Raw genomic sequence first — 16,568 nt, 5'->3', positions numbered from 1 at the left:
GAATTGAATATACAGGAGGCCATTTTTAGGCACTGGTCCTGCTCTTGAGGGTTTTTTTGCCTCCAGATTCCTCAGTTATAGCTTTATTGCCCTTTAATGGTACAAATAGTTAAACTTTTACCCTTTAAAAAACAATTAAGTGTGGTATTCTTAAAAAATATTATATATAATGACATATATAGATAAATTTAAAGAAATAAAAACTGGTACCATTTGATACTTTCTTCATTCATCACAACCATTACAGTTCTTGTCACCATATTTTGTCCAGTATTCAAAGAGAAAAACATGACTCTTTTCTATCACCTTAATTAGCTGTCAGAAACCCAGTATTGGCCTCGACTCAACAACTCCACTGTTTCTCTCGAAGCTGGGCTCTTGCCCCAAGGGCTTTCACTGACAGTGACTCGTTTTACCCAGCTCACCATTCTTTAACTAACTTGAATTGAGAAGGTCATAGCATCACTTGTCCAATGGGCGCCTTTCCCTTTAGCGTTTTTATAAAGGGGAAGCGAGCCCAGCTACACAGAGCAGCTGCATTAGGCAGCGTGAACTCCCATGAGTGTTTTTTCTCCTTTTATTAAGTAGATTTTGATTCTACTACTTACTTTTCACTTTTTTCTTTTTTGTTTTATTAAGCTGAGTTATAAAATAACTGAAATGCACATTTAGTGATAGCAAGGATCATTTTTGTTCCTGTGGACAAATTCAAAGCAAATTGGTCATCTGAATATCGTACTGATTTTTAAAGGCTTATCATCTCTTTTAGAACAACCCATATTTAAACATATTGAGAGCATTAATAAGATTTCTAGATAAATAGCCTACATTTCTCCATATTAATAGACAGCTTCTAATATTCCCTTGTACAGTTTAACATTCAGGGTTTCCCTTATGCCTACTTAATTTGTTCCTACCTGACCATCACAGTCATGCCCAATAGCTTCCCCAGTTTCTTAGCACAGTGTCTTTGAATAAGAGAATGTGGCACAGGTTGGTGCAGGGAATGGGAACCAGAGGGAGACTAGGAGTGATTAAAAAGAGGCAGTGCACACCTAGAGAGAAGGGTGCTGAAAACGGCCCCACACAGCTAGACATACTGGCACACTTAGCCTGTGTCAGACTGTTAAAGGACTTCTTACAGTGTACACGCACTCTGGACTTGACAGGACCATCATCTGTCTCAGATTTAAAGTCCATACACTGAAATTCTTTCAGAATGTAACTGCCATCAGTCAACAAAATCAAAAACAGTGTGCCTTTTATTTTTTTAATTTATTTTAAATTGTCTGATAATCACTTTACAGTGTAACAGTATGCTTTTTAAAGCATGCATGTTAATCCACTATTGGCCAAGCAGTGGTTAACAGTTTTTATTTGAAGGCAGGAGACGGAAAAAAAATGCAATTTAAAAGACTGGGTGTTTCTCCAAGGTGGTTTTAGACTGGAGTTCTTGACACATCCCCCCTCCTATCCCTCTCCTTCACCAGAAAGAGGAAGTGGACATTCCACGCGGGCCACCTCATCCTTCTCCACTTCTGCCTTTCACCCAAGCCTCACCACCACCGTCACTACCGCTCTTAGATGCATTCCCGTTCTGCTGCTACTTCTGCTAAAACACTTGTTTGCCTAAAATGAAATGAAGAAAATGAATAAATACAAACTCATAGCTTTAAACTCACATTCTCAGGTCCTTCTGCCATGGAAGAGGAGAAGAAACCTATACGTCTTCTCCATTTGTTCTCTCCTACTTCTGGGCATTATGACCTTTACCTAAATACAACCACCTGCTATGTTTGACTTGTAAATAAAATCAGGGATGTAATAATGATCATTTGAAAACAGATAACATATAGTATTGAAAAAATTGTCAGATCCTCTGTCCAGAAAACATGTGTAAAGATGAACGATTTCCCTTCTCAGTATATATGTTTACAAGTTAAATTATGAAACACTGAAGAATACCAGTGACTATTGAAAACCTCCAATAAGGCTAGGGATATGGATATTCTCTTTTATCATATGATGCATTCAAAAAACTATAATGAGTGGTAAAAACTTCTGAGTCCAGTATATCATGTCCTAAGAGTTATTATCTGTTACGTGTGAAAGAATGTTTTACTGTTACCAAGTCCAGTAATGCTTTTAATTGCTTAATCTATAAACTGGAGGGTGTGGATGATCTCTAAGGCCCTTTAGAACTCTAGATTAATAATTAGTAAACTGGACTTGATTTTTAGAGAAACACCAAGTCATTTAGTACAACCTGACTTCCAGGTAATAAATTTCCCTTGATTATCATACTTTCTTCATTCTTTGAACCTTCATGACTCACCTGGCTTTCTCTGAAAACTTCCCCCTCTTCTGTTCACCCCAAGGTTTTGTCCTTGCTTTCTGGCCTATTCTTTTTTTGTTAATTGCAGAAGAAGGAGCCAAGAAAGAGGTTGCCTCACCCACTCACCACCCTCAGGCCTCATATAACCCTAAGTCAGCATCCACCTCTGTTTATTTTATCCTGAATGTTCATACTAGGCACCAACAATTTTATTCTGCTATTTAGTAGTAAAATCAAGCCCAGCACATAGAGGATTCTTTGTGGTTTTGTTTTTCAGCATTTTATTTTGATTCATCATAGTAAAAAATGTTACAGGGCATGTTTCTTTGAATATGATTGAGATGATCATATTGAATTCTATACTCAAATCTGTATTTCTGATCCACTGACTTTGTTTTTCTGTTTTCCTTTCCTGCTCACACTTTGGACAGGACAATCTTTGTTCCCCTTCTGACATCCTTCAGCTAAACCTCAGCGTAAAAAGAACTGTTGAAACACTACTTTCTCTTGGGGCACATTCAGAAGAATCCAGTTTTGTCTCTCTATCTATCCAGCTTTTGGGTTTTGTGGCATTTTATTGTACTTTAATGTTAACTCTCTGTATGCTTTATTATTGGATCTTCCCCCTCTAGCCGAAAGAGTGCATTCCAGTGATTTTTCCACCTCATTCCTATGCTTGGTAAAGGAGGTTTGTTTCTCATTCAAAAGTATTTACATATGTGCTTTTTTTTTTCTGGCCATCAAAGAGCTAATCAATAAAGTAGATAAATCCTGTCCTCTTGTCCCCAGATGAGCAGTTGATGACACTGGGAAGCATTTTTGATGCTAACAGAGTAAAAAGATCATCACTTTTTCTTCTGCTCATTCATCCATTCTCCTGGCCTGCTGCTGCTAAGTCACTTCAGTCGTGTCAGATTCTGTGCGACCCTATAGACGGCAGCCCACCAGGCTCTCCCGTCCCTGGGGTTCTCCAGGAAAGAACACTGGAGTGGGTTGCCATTTCCTTCTCCAATGCATGAAAGTGAAAAGTAAAAGTGAAGTCGCTCGGTCATGTTAGCGACCCCATGGACTGCAGCCCACCAGGCTCCTCCATCCATGGGATCTTCCAGGCAAGAGTACAGGAGTAGGGTGCCATTGCCTTCTCTGCTCCTGGCCTGAGAGGCCTTGTTTTTCTCATCATGAATGCTGAGCAGGTTCTACTAATACAATCCTGAGCCTGTTGTTAAAATATGACCTATAAGTTTGTTTCCAAATGGCATAGTAAAATTTCCATCTGGCCGTTTTTCCATGTCTCAGCACAGCTTAAGTACTGAAACTGTGAGAAATATTAAAATTATGACTTGCTGAATTTTTTAGCAGCTATTCATAAGGAAACAGTTGTACTCTTTCTATTCTGGGAGGGCACCTGGTCACTTAGATCTCCATATTGAACTGTGCCCTGAAATCCTAAAATCCTGAAATCTCTTTTTATTAGTAGGCACAGACCCACCTAATAATTATTTGCTGTCTGGATATCTGGAAGGCACTGGCCATTTAATCTTAATAATTTTAATTTGATTAGGATGATCAGTCCAAAGATAATGTTGGTTCCCTAGATTGCTATTCTGAGCCCACACTGAAAACAGCACAGAAGCCAAGTATCTGGAGCTGCCCTTTCAGGGGTTGGCACCTGTCAGCACATTTACTATGTTTTGTTAAACTTCATTTCTGGAATCCTATTTAGAATTTAAAATTGGAATTTATGTATTTTCTAATATATTTGAACTGTGTTAATAGGTAAACTTGTATTTGATAGGTTGTTGAGATTATATCTGAACACTAGCAGGTAAAGTATTAGGCAGCAATCTCTGTTTTGTACCCAAGGCAATGAATATTGTCTCTTTCAGAATGTTTAGTATATTAGCCTCTAGCCTTAATGCTTACAACCACTTTATATTGCATTCAGATTCTGGTTCTTATAAACAGTGTTTCTGAACATTCAGGAATCTCCTGAACTCTGTTAACAAAATTGGACAACTGAACTCAGGTATGAAGGGAGATTGTGAGGAACATAATAACATCATGTAGAAGTCAGTCTGAGGATCTGATTGCTTTGGTTTCTTTCATATTAAACGGGAAAAGTGTTTAATACATTAAAAACTGTTTACTGTCAATGCTGGAACATTAAACACTGTGTTGAAAAGTTTTATACAGTAGTAGTGCCTTTCAGAGTTTGGGGGAGACGTTGTTTTTAAGGTGTCTGAGTCAGAGATCAGTTTTGTCAAGTTTTGTCCCTTTAAAAAACCACTGATAATACACATGGTGTGGTGTGTTGTTTGGAGGGAGTAATGGTGCATAAGTCAGCTGGAAGGCAAATGTGCATCTGGAACGCATAAGCCACTGAGGGAATGTCTAAACCACGGGCTCACAGTCACTGGGCACTCCTGAAAGTGGAGATCAAGAAATCTGCCTCAGAGGAAATATGTGTCTCCCCCAAAAGCAGAACACTCTGCAGGTTCATATTAAGTATAGTTAATCTGTACTTGCAGTTGCACTCAAAAGATTTACACAACATTGCTAGCTTTATAAGATCGAAAGATTCCATTTATCTTGTTTTATCAAGGTAAGTATTAAAGAAAAAGAAAGTAACACAAGAATACCAATAACTGCTCATAATACATACATGTTATATTTTTTATTGCAACTGGTTTTGTAAAACTTCCTGTATTAAGTGCCAGTGAAAAGCTGAGGAAAATCTTCTTTAATAAATATGTATAGTCACGTCTTCAGTACAGCCAGAATTCCACTTTCATTCCCTTGAGAGTAATCATTCTTTCATCTAATCAGTGATAGATGTTATTATGATATGCCTTTTTTTCTTATATGAAAGGATTAACCAAACACATTAATGAGGTAAATAAGAAAGAAGCAGTTTAACTTCCTTAAGCAAATATGTAAACACTTTTCAGATATATGTTCATTAAGATGTTCTTGACTAAACTCACATCATTGTTCTCCAGCATAATTTAATCCATTAAATACTAGGATATGAAACACTTTTTCAGATATGATTACTGTATTTAAATTCTATAATTCAGATTTTTAAGTGATTCAAACTGGACCTTCCATAAATTACCCAGTGTGGTGGGGCTGGGGGGGATTTTCTCAAATACATCTAAATCTCAAGAATATACTTCAGTTTCTTCCTATGATGCCTGTCTGGTATGACAACCCTGATTCTCATAGTCAGGACTATAATGTAGATAATGGCCATTCCTGTCTCATGCAGTCTGAGTTATGCCATGAAACTATCTTGCATTCCTGTGGTTTGTAATTTCCAAAGCACCTTCTCCTACAATATTGTATCTTTAGGCTTAAGCCATCTGGTAACTTGGAACGGTTTTTCTGTTTTCACCTGTCTCATTTTACTGATCTGATCTGCATTGCTTTTTTATTCATCAGGAATGAAGGATGTTGCTTTTACTCCATCATAGTATGTTTATCCTCTGTTAGTACAAGTGTATGTGACTTGTTTATTTTCTGATATTCGAAATAATCTGTATGTATTTTTAGTTGTATTAATAATAATAATAAAAAAGTGACAGTGAGTGTCAGGTACCATTTCTGTATAACTCATATGAACAGAGCTCCGATTCCCAGCTACTGACTTTTCATATCTCAATTCGTTATTATGAGGGAGAGAAGAGATGCTTATTTTTTCTTTTCACTTCTGTGACATTCATCCTCTTTTCTCTTTTGTTTTTATGTCACGTTGTCCCATTTCAGGAGCAATTATGTTTGCCTCTCCACATTTTAGAAGAGAAAGGTTTGAGCCAGGTTGCCATGACGGTCCAGGCTCTCCTGGAACTTGCCCCACCCAAGCAGCAGCAGCAGCAGCACCAGTTATCTGCTGTGTAAGGACTCCCGGCACCTTGGGCATTGGCCTGGCCAAAGTGGAACAGGACAGCGTGACTGCTGCTGCCCGCCATCTGCTTAACAAAGCGCTTACGTGTTCTCAAAAGGGACTGTTTCCATGATTCCTGACAGGAATATTTTGCTTCATTTCTCCATTTTAGGGGAGGTTATATCAACTTGCATTGAATTGTTTATGAAGACATGGTTGGTTTTCACAAATGAAACTTCATTACTGAGAAGTAATGAAGTCATTCCAACACTGACGCCCAGCCTGGCTGTGCTTTTCTAGAGTGCTTTTAAATACTGAAGACTGACTTCTTGGAAGGGTATTTGGCTCTCTGGAAGGCACAGACATGCTTTTATTTTTACCTGTTTCCAAGCCCTCTGGAATCCACAGGTTTCAAAATGTGGTTGTTCATTAGAATCTCCTGGAGAATTTGTTAAAATACAAATTCCCATTCAGTGGGTCTACAGGGAGCCTGGGTATCTGCATTTCAACAACCATTCCAGGTGTTCCCTGTAGTGAAGACCATTGTTCCAAACTAGATATTTGTATAATTTGGGGGAGTGATGACTCCACTGTGTTTCTCTGCCACATTGAAGATCAAAAGCTATATTATACTTGGACTGTCCAAAAAAAATGTAAACACTCCAAGATTTTGTATAGTGAACCAATGAAACAAATACTGTGGTATTTAAGGCCAGTGTCCTAGGTCTCCCCCTAGCACCACTCAGAGGTTGGACCCATATACCATCCCACTGTTACTCTAATCAAGCACTCTACACACAGGTTCCACATCTTCAGGCTGGTAGCACGTGGCACTCTGCATCTGTGTATTGACTTATCTGAGCGCACCCCTTCCCCCCTCCCCCCAAGCTGCTACCAGGATGCCTGGATTTGCGAACATCTTCCAGTCACACACGGCAGATTCACTTCCAGCTCCCCAACTAACGGATGATTATGAAAATAAAGGAAAAGCCAAATTTCTTACATTTCTTTCAGCTAAGGGCCAGTTTCCATAGCTGAATTAAAGCACTTGTAGCATTTTAAAACAGCTGCTGTCTTTTCATCTAGCTCCCCCACCAGTGCCTTATTTACTAAACTGTGAGTGTAGTAAAATGACCCAAGGCTCAGACAACACAAAACCTTTATTCAAATCTAAGCCACTTGGGTCTTTTTCCCCCTCTATTTTGAGCCCCTTTTCGTTGTCAGTGGTATCTTCTGGTATTCACTGCCTTTGTAAACCAAGTAAATAGAGTAAGTGAAGATACTAGTTATCTAAGTTTTTTCCTGTTGTTAATTGTTCTGGAGTTTCTTTACCAGTGTGCATATTTAAGCATAATGTCCTCTCTTTTTTATCATGTAGCAGCATCTAAAAGTAACTTTGGATAAAGTCATGTTGTGTATCTGGTCAAAGTAATGTTTTCTCCTTGTCATCACAGGTTTAACCTTATATAATACAAAACATCTGAGCTCAAAAGCCCAATCCTTCAGGGTCTTTACAAAAGTAAAAAGTATTTTAAGTGCTTAGAGCCAGACCCCATTATATTTACAGTTCCAAACAGACCCACCAATCATACAGCTTGTTTAGAATTTTAACCATAAGTATTTTTACTTCTAGTCAGTGTTAAACCTCAGTATAATCTCCAGATTATAGAGAACAATTTGAAATGAAACTCAGCAAAGGCCACTATTTGTCACATATTGTGCAAGGAATAATCCCAATCAACATACACAATGCAACATTTGTGACTAATTTTCCCATGGGAATAATTGGACCTTTTTAATTTATTTCAAATTTTATACTTAGCATGAAACCTTATTCATATATTTTACCAAACTAATTCAAATTTATGTTTGAATTGTTAGAAAATATTTGTGTATAGTTTTGGTTAATAATGAAAGAAAAATATAAAATATATTAAATGTCTTTTCTGTGTCAAGATGCAAAACAAGTCATGTTGGAAAATTTTTGTACTCAGTATTTTGTATGTACCTTTTTTCTTTTTTTTAAGCTGGAAAGAAAATTTAACATTTAGCCTTGCTAGACTCTAACATAAGCTGAAGATGACTTTGTAACACATCCACCTGACCATTTATGAGCTTCCTACTGAAGCAGCGAGCGTCCCAGCACTGAAGCGTGAATGAAGAAAAGGCTGAGTGCCCGCCCACCAGGGCCCCTGTCAACTGTGGAGACTTTAAGCCAACAGGTTTCTGGGCTTTCAAACTCATACTAGGTTAGCACTCCAAACAATTTTCTCTGGAAACAACTCATGGGAGGAGCCTCTATACTTGACTAGAATAGAGTAGGACACTTAGTAGCTGTAGGTCACTTTCCTTAATAGCTTTTGAAAATATAGCTTCACAGCTAATCAGGAGTCTGATTTCTCTACTTGGTAACAGTCCAGCAATGACTAATGATAGATTACTATGCTGATGAGTATGATGAATTTTTTAAAACTAAGCGCTTAAATGGTTATAGAAATGAAGGAAAACATGGATATTTAGAAACTTTTTTTATACATATTGCAATAAGATGGTTTATAGCAGATTTCATTTTATTTCTGAAAATGTTATAAACGTGTAATTAGTAAAAAAAAAATTTTGTAAAACACTGTCCTATATTTGTATGTGTGTAAATATAATGCATAAGTTCTAAGAATAAATATGTCAGTATCATGTATGTTATTTTAAATTGCCTGTATGCCACTTTACATATTGACATTAAAATAAAAGACAACACTTCAGTAGCATGAAATTAAAGGCTCATGTGAAAATGTTCACATCTAAAGCATGGTTTCCTTGGGAAATAAAAGGGTAAATTCTCTGATGGAACATTGGTAGAAACTCGTAATAGCCCCTTGAGATCAAAACATACTTTTTTTTTTTTTTTTTGGTTTTTTCTCCAATTTTATTTTATTTTTAAACTTTACATAATTGTATTAGTTTTGCCAAATATCAAAATGAATCCGCCACAGGTATACATGTGTTCCCCATCCCGAACCCTCCTCCCTCCTCCCTCCCCATACCATCCCTCTGGGCCGTCCCAGTGCACCAGCCCCAAGCATCCAGCATCATGCATCGAACCTGGACTGGCAACTCGTTTCCCACATGATACTTTACATGTTTCATTGCCATTCTCCCAAATCTTCCCACCCTCTCCCTCTCCCACAGAATCCATAAGACCGTTCTATACATCAGTGTCTCTTTTGCTGTCTCGTACACCGGGTTATTGTTACCATCTTTCTAAATTCCATATATATGCGTTAGTATACTGTATTTATGTTTTTCCTTCTGGCTTACTTCATTCTGTATAATAGGCTCCAGTTTCATCCACCTCATTAGAACTGATTCAAATGTATTCTTTTTAATGCAAAACATACTTTTTAAAGGAAGTGTAGATACAAGTATTGTCTTATATTTGGAGTTAGGTATGGCTTAATTTTGAAATATTACATATCTGGAAAGCTTTTCTCAGAAATTTCCAACTGTTCTGTAATTGTCTTAATGTTCCAAGACAGTTCTGTTCTGATTAATCAAGCCAAGAGTGACCCCATGAGTGGGCTCGTGTTCTTTTAAAAGAACATGACTAAGCTTGTGCCAGGCACAGGTTAGGATTTTCACATGTGTTACCTTTTTCAGTCTTAATACCCCATAAGATGACAGTCATTGAGTAATAAGCAAAGCAGCTATAGGCCCTAGTATCTCACTTAACCAAAAATATCTCCAAACTCATCTCCCCACTGACCTGTATCTTCTGTCTTCCCTATGTATGGGTTGTATATCCTGACATCGCATTTCTATCTTCCATTTATCATTTATATCCCTACCTATTTCCCAGAAAAGGAGCTGAAGCAGTTTATAATAAGATACATGTTCTTATGTGACATTCCCCATTAAAAAAAGACAGTAAAGTGATAATAAATTTAAAAGGCAAGCACCAACCTTTATTAAAACTTTACTGTGTATGTATTATGCTGCTGCTGCTGCTGCTAAGTCACGTCAGTCATGTCCGACTCTGTGTGACCCCATAGACGGCACCCAACAGGCTCCCCCGTCCCTGGGATTCTCCAGGCAAGAACACTGGAGTGGGTTGCCATTTCCCTCTCCAATGCAGGAAAGGGAAAAGTGAAAGTGAAGTCGCTCAGTCGTGTCCAACTCTTTGCAACCCCATGGACTGCAGCCCACCAGGCTCCTCCGTCCATGGGATTTTCCAGGCAAGAGTGCTGGAGTGGGGTGCCATTGAAACGTCACCTTGTAGTTCCTACTGAACACCTCACTTTTGCTTTTACTACTATCATTTTTCACAATAGGCAAATTGAATAGTCAGAATCAGAGATGTTACAGGAAATTACTGACGTTTTAATGCATCACTATAACTAAGATTGTGTGCTTTTTTTTTTTTTTTTTTTGTCTGGTGAGCAAGAGCAAAAGGAATCTTCATAAGACTTGTAAAAATACATATTCCCAGCAGTTTTTTTTGGGGGGGGGGAAGGGGGGATGGTTCAAGTTATGAAGAAGCCCTAAGTCACAGTATAATCCTAATTCAGGGTTTGAAAACTAGTATAGCAGGCAAAGTGACCTAGTGTAACCAAGCCTCACCTAGGAGTATCCAAATAAGAAACAACCCATAGATGAGTTAATCTGTGAAAGATTTCTTAACTCCGTTCAGGTCCTCCTTCCCATCTCCAGAGCACCAACAGAAAAGATAACTCGGTCACTTCTTGCCTCTCCTCTTGTCCTTCTCTTTGCCTTTTCCTTTTACATCCTTGCTGTCATCTTTGTCCTTAGGCATTTTGAAACCACCAATTTCTCTCCGCACCACAGTGCCTCGCCACCAGGCCTGGAGCTGAAAGAGAACAGGGAAGTGAGTATACTTTGTACTAGGCCTGACAAGCTGCATTTTTCTTCTATGCATGGGGAAGGTTTTTTCATAAACTAACTTCTGTGAAGATGGTCTCTGAGACACAGAAATGGCCAAGCATGCCTTAAGGCAGTGCTAGTCTGTTCTGCAGCTTGAAGTCCTACACTCTAAAGTTCTCAAGGAGTAAAAATAAAAGGAATCTGATTAGGCCTGACTTTCCTTTGCATGTAGAAACCTGATTACCTTGTACTGCTGCTCTGTATGAACATTCAAGTTCCCCAAATCTAAAAACCATTTGCTCCAAAAGGGATGCTAGTTGCCTGAACCATAGGTAACTCAGTCAAAAATGTGCAGATAAACTATAGATGATTCAATAGGTTTCCTGGTGCATTTCAATCTCTAATGATTGATTCAGTTCAGTTCAGTCGCTCAGTCGTGTCCGACTCTACCATCCCATGAACTGCAGCACACCAGGCCTCCCTATCCATCACCAACTCCCGGAGTCCACCCAAACCCATGACCACCGAGTCGGTGATGCCATCCAACCATCTCATCCTCTGCCATCCCCTCTGCCATCAATCTTTCCCAGCATCAGGGTCTTTTCAAATGAGTCAGCTCTTCACATCAGGTGGCCAAAGTATTGGAGTTTCAGCTCCAACATCAGTCCTTCCAATGAACACCCAGGACTGGTCTCCCTTAGGATGGACTGGTTGGATCTCCTTGCAGTCCAAGGGACTCTCAAGAGTCTTCTCAACACCACAGTTCAAAAGCATCAATTCTTCAGCACGCAGCTTTCTTTATAGTCCAACTCCTACATCCATACATGACCACTGGAAAAACCATAGCCTTGACTAGACAGGCCTTGGTTGGCAAAGTGATGTCTCTGCTTTTGAATATGCTATCTAGGTTGGTCATAACTTTCCTTCCAAGGAGTAAGCATCTTTTAATTTCATGGCTGCAGTCACCATCTGCAGTGATTTTTGGAGCCCAGAAAAATAAAGTCAGCCACTGTTTCCACTGTTTCCCCATCTATTTGCCATGAAGTGATGGGACCAGATGCCATGATCTTAGTTTTCTGAATGTTGAGCTTTAAGCCAACTTTTTCACTCTCCTATTTCACTTTCATCAAGAGACTCTTTAGTTCTTCACTTTCTGCCATAAGGATGGTGTCATCTGCATATCTGAAGTTATTGATACTTCTGGCAATCTTGATTCCAGCTTGTGCTTCTTCCACCCCAGTGTTTCTCATGATGTACTCTGCATAAAAGTTAAATAAGCAGGGTGACAATATACAGCCTTGACGTACTCCTTTTCCTATTTGGAACCAGTCTGTTCCATGTCCAGTTCTAACCGTTGCTTCCTGACTCGCATACAGATTTCTAGAAAGAGATAAAAAATATCTTTTTATTGAAAAACATTTGCTTTGGGACAACTGCTTCTCTTTTTCAAGATGCAATCACTTTTTATGTTTCTATTTTTTTTAAATTTTATTTTTAAACTTTACATAATTGTATTAGTTTTGCCAAATATCAAAATGAATCTGCCACAGGTATACATGTGTTCCCCATCCTGAACCCTCCTCCCTCCTCCCTCCCCATACCATCCCTCTGGGTCGTCCCAGTGCACTAGCCCCAAGCATCCAGTATCGTGTATCGAACCTGGACTGGCAACTCGTTTCTTACATGATATTTTACATGTTTCAAAGTCATTCTCCCAAATCTTCCCACCCTCTCCCTCTCCCACAGAGTCCATAAGACTGTTCTATACATCAGCGTCTCTTTTGTTGTCTCGTACACAGGGTTATTGTTACCATCTTTCTAAATTCCATATATATGCGTTAGTATACTGTATTTATGTTTTTCCTTCTGGCTTACCTCACTCTGTATAATAGGCTCCAGTTTCATCCACCTCATTAGAACTGATTCAAATGTATTCTTTTTAATGGCTGAGTAATACTCCATTGTGTATATGTACCACTGCTTTCTTATCCATTCATCTGCTGATGGACATCTAGGTTGCTTCCATGTCCTGGCTATTATAAACAGTGCTGCGATGAACATTGGGGTACACGTGTCTCTTTCCCTTCTGGTTTCCTCAGTGTGTATGCCAGCAGTGGGATTGCTGGATCATAAGGCAGTTCTATTTCCAGTTTTTTAAGGAATCTCCACACTGTTCTCCATAGTGGCTGTACTAGTTTGCATTCCCACCAACAGTGTAAGAGGGTTCCCTTTTCTCCACATCCTCTCCAGCATTTATTACTTGTAGACTTTTGGATCGCAGCCATTCTGACTGGTGTGAAATGGTACCTCATAGTGGTTTTGATTTGCATTTCTCTGATAATGAGTGATGTTGAGCATCTTTTCATGTGTTTGTTCACCATCTGCATACAGATTTCTAAAGAGGCAGGTCAGATGATCTGGTATTCTCATCTCTTTAAGAATTTTCCACAGTTTATTGTGATCCACAGAGTCAAAGGCTTTGGCATAGTCAATAAAGCATAAATAGAAGTTTAAGGATCAAAACTCACCTTCAAAAAGGATTTAGTTAGCTCCCTTGAATATCTTGGTCATTATATACAACTGTTCTGAATACAGTCTGGGCTGCTTTAAAATCAGACTAAACTCCAAAGACAGAGCAAATCCACTAATGAAAACAAAAATGGTCTTCAGCTACTTCTTACAGTTTTGCTCTAAATTGAGGAAATTCAACAAATAGAAAACACTATAGAAGCTCAATAAACACTTGCTAACTATACATCGGACTCTCTCCTAATGGAAAGCTCAAGTTTGGGTTTAAATACCTGGTCCTGAATGTATTACACTTTAAAGCTTACTTCCTTAGTTTACCCCCTTATACACATCCCAAGCCACAGCTTGCATACCACAGGGCCTCAACAGATGCTCTTTCAGAGAGAGGGGCAATCCTCAACAGTACAGTTTCAGTGCAGCTGATGTTATATTTGCTTGAAAATATTTCCCACAATCTGCCTTGTCAGTTTCATCATCACTAATAAATACAAGTTCATATAAAATTTTTGTTTCTGAACTACTACTTACCCTTTCACCTTTTTTGAGAAAAGCTCTTATCAAAACCTAGCAGATAGTCTTGCTAATATAAATAGGATCTTAAGAAGCAGTGGGATATTAAAAAATTCTTTTAAGAGCTCTGTTGATTAGAAATAGTATTCATAAGTTTGACCTCTGGGCACAAGGTCTAGGCTCTGCTTCCACTGTTAACCACCTCTTCGGTCCAAGATTAAAAACTGGGGGGGCATGTCCTCCTAACTGTATCCCTGCACCACAGACTATGGCAAATTCCAATGATTAGGTCATGCTTCCTCACAGATCTCCTGCTCTGTGTTTGATAATAAACGAGAGGTGCTTTGCATTCCTCAGTGTTCGGCCAGTTACAGAATTGAAAAGGCCCCAAGATGCAAAGTATGGTTTTGTACCTTTATGATGCTCCTCAATTCCAAGTCATCCTGTTCTCTCTTCTTCCGGGTCTTCTCCTTTTCTATACGATCTTCAATGATGACTTGTTCATATTCCCTTATCTGCAAAAGTAGACATTAATCATGTGTTACAGGACCCAGCCAAGCTGTGGCCCACCCAGACCCTCTTCTTTTGTTCATGCCACATGGCTTGCAGGATCTCAGTTCTCCCACCAGGGATTGAACCCAGGGCCAAGGCAGTGAAAGCCCAGAATTCTAACTACTAGGCCACCAGAGAACTCCCCAGCCCTACATTTTTAATTAAAAACTTTAAAATGAACCATACCAAATTAAGCCCTCCAAAAAAGAAGAGATTTACTTTATTCCTATATTGTCAGTATTCACATTAGCTTTATAATTGTCCCCCAAATTTTTTCAGCTTGAATAAATTTGCTTTAAAGTTTGCTAATAAAAATGAAATACTAACTTTGATATGTGGCTAATGACATCAAAATAATGTAATAAAAAACTAATAGAAGGCACACCTACAAATAACCATCCTTTAAAAGAAATTTGAGAAGTTCTATACTTATTCAATGATGAAACCATAATCAGAAGGTTTTTATAAATCATTTATAAATTATCTTCAGAGATCTTAAAGTAGAAATTAAAATAGTATCTAGCTCAAGGGGTTTTGGATAGCGTTAAAATAAGTTATGTATGTAAATCTGGGTTTGATCCCTGGGTTGGGAAGATCCCCTGGAGAAGGGAAAGGTTACCCACTCCAGTATTCTGTATAGTCCATGGGGTCACAAAGAGTTGGGCACAACTTGAACGACTGAAAAAAAAAAAGTAAAATACTAGAAAAGTGCCCAGGCCAGATTAAACCCTTTCAAGTGTTGGCTGCTGCTGTTATTGTCCCATCAATGAGGACATCATCATCATCGGAAAAGAATCCCAGTGGTTGACAGGCACACCTCCACTTCATGACCAAAAATTGTACCCCAGCTACGCAGCTCAGCTCCCACCCACTTCTGCGAGCTCTGCCTTAACGCTATTGAGACTCCCCCTTCCTTACCGTCTTTGCAAGTTCTTGAAGGTGTGCTAAGTCACTGGCCTTAGCAGATTTGAGGGCATTTAGTTCATTCTGTTTCATTTCTGTGTCCTTATCAAATTTCTCCATCCAGAACTCTAGCTTCTCCTCAAGCTTCTATTTGGAAGAAAAAAAAACAAACATTAAAATGTGGCCAGACATGAAACAGTATAGACTGTATGAAATCATGTATATGAGGTTCAAGAACAAGCATGACTGTTCTATAGGGAAAGAAGTCAGAATAATGGTTACTTTGGGGGGGGATTGGTGGTTTATTGATTGGGAATGGGGTGGGAGGGAAACTTCAGGGATGCTAAAGCTTCTATTTGGAAAAGAAAAAAACATTAAAATGTGGTCAAACCTTTGACAAGTCTTAGCAAGAAACACAGAAGACACAAACTTTTAAAAATAAAGGATGGAAAAGATAAGTTCAGAAATAAAAGCAAATTTAAATTGTAAGAGACTACAGTGCGTTATCTTTGTACTAATAAATTCAAAATGAATATTTTGATGAAATGGATTATTTCCAGGAAGACGTAAGTTACCAAAAATGACTCAAAAAGTTTTTTTAAGCAATGACATCAATAATCATTTAAAAAACAGAAAAGGGAGCCAAACATCTCTCCTTTACCCAACCAGACTATTTATGACTGAATTTTACCAGTTTCAAGGAACAGGTAATAATCTATTTTGTTCTGTTTCTATTAAGCTAGCTAGCATCACTGATCACAGTGCAACAAAGAAGCACCAAAAATGAATCTATAGAATAATCTCATTTATGGAATACATAAATACAAAATAAAAATCTATAATTCTAACAGTCTAGTAAAAGAATCATAAATTATGAACAGAGTAGATTTATCCCCCAAATTTAAAGATGATTCAACATCAACAAGTCTACTAATATATTTTAACTTATTAACACATTAAAAGAAATCATATCTTCTCAAT

At 38.4% G+C, this 16,568-nt stretch overlaps 2 protein-coding genes across 17 annotated transcripts in view; one reads left to right on the top strand and one right to left on the bottom strand.

Annotated features, from left to right (window-relative positions):
- The window catches only part of LRCH3 (leucine rich repeats and calponin homology domain containing 3), a 107,852-nt gene extending 98,841 nt beyond the window's left edge, over window positions 1–9,011 (top strand). For 5 of the 11 annotated variants that reach the window (XM_027536853.1, XM_027536824.1, XM_027536787.1 and 2 more), the window contains one exon: window positions 6,101–9,011. In XM_027536853.1, the coding sequence (XP_027392654.1) occupies window positions 6,101–6,232 (132 nt within the window). In that variant the 3' untranslated portion in view covers window positions 6,233–9,011. Of the gene's footprint in view, window positions 1–2,766 lie in introns of all 11 variants that reach the window. The other 6 variants (XM_027536814.1, XM_027536776.1, XM_027536796.1 and 3 more) reach the window with 2 other exon arrangements.
- Window positions 9,012–10,571: 1,560 nt separating this feature from the next.
- The window catches only part of IQCG (IQ motif containing G), a 53,802-nt gene continuing 47,805 nt past the window's right edge, over window positions 10,572–16,568 (bottom strand). For 4 of the 6 annotated variants that reach the window (XM_027536673.1, XM_027536707.1, XM_027536681.1 and 1 more), the window contains 3 exons: window positions 15,603–15,734; window positions 14,546–14,647; window positions 10,624–11,079 (listed from right to left, as the gene is read on the bottom strand). In XM_027536673.1, the coding sequence (XP_027392474.1) occupies window positions 10,948–11,079; window positions 14,546–14,647; window positions 15,603–15,734 (366 nt within the window). In that variant the 3' untranslated portion in view covers window positions 10,624–10,947. Of the gene's footprint in view, window positions 11,080–12,433; window positions 12,474–14,545; window positions 14,648–15,602; window positions 15,735–16,568 lie in introns of those variants that run through there. The other 2 variants (XM_027536667.1, XM_027536688.1) reach the window with 2 other exon arrangements.

Source organism: Bos indicus x Bos taurus, chromosome 1 (assembly GCF_003369695.1).
Source record: "Bos indicus x Bos taurus breed Angus x Brahman F1 hybrid chromosome 1, Bos_hybrid_MaternalHap_v2.0, whole genome shotgun sequence".
NCBI classification, from domain to species: domain Eukaryota; kingdom Metazoa; phylum Chordata; class Mammalia; order Artiodactyla; family Bovidae; genus Bos; species Bos indicus x Bos taurus.
This window is presented reverse-complemented; position numbering and strand designations above follow the sequence as displayed.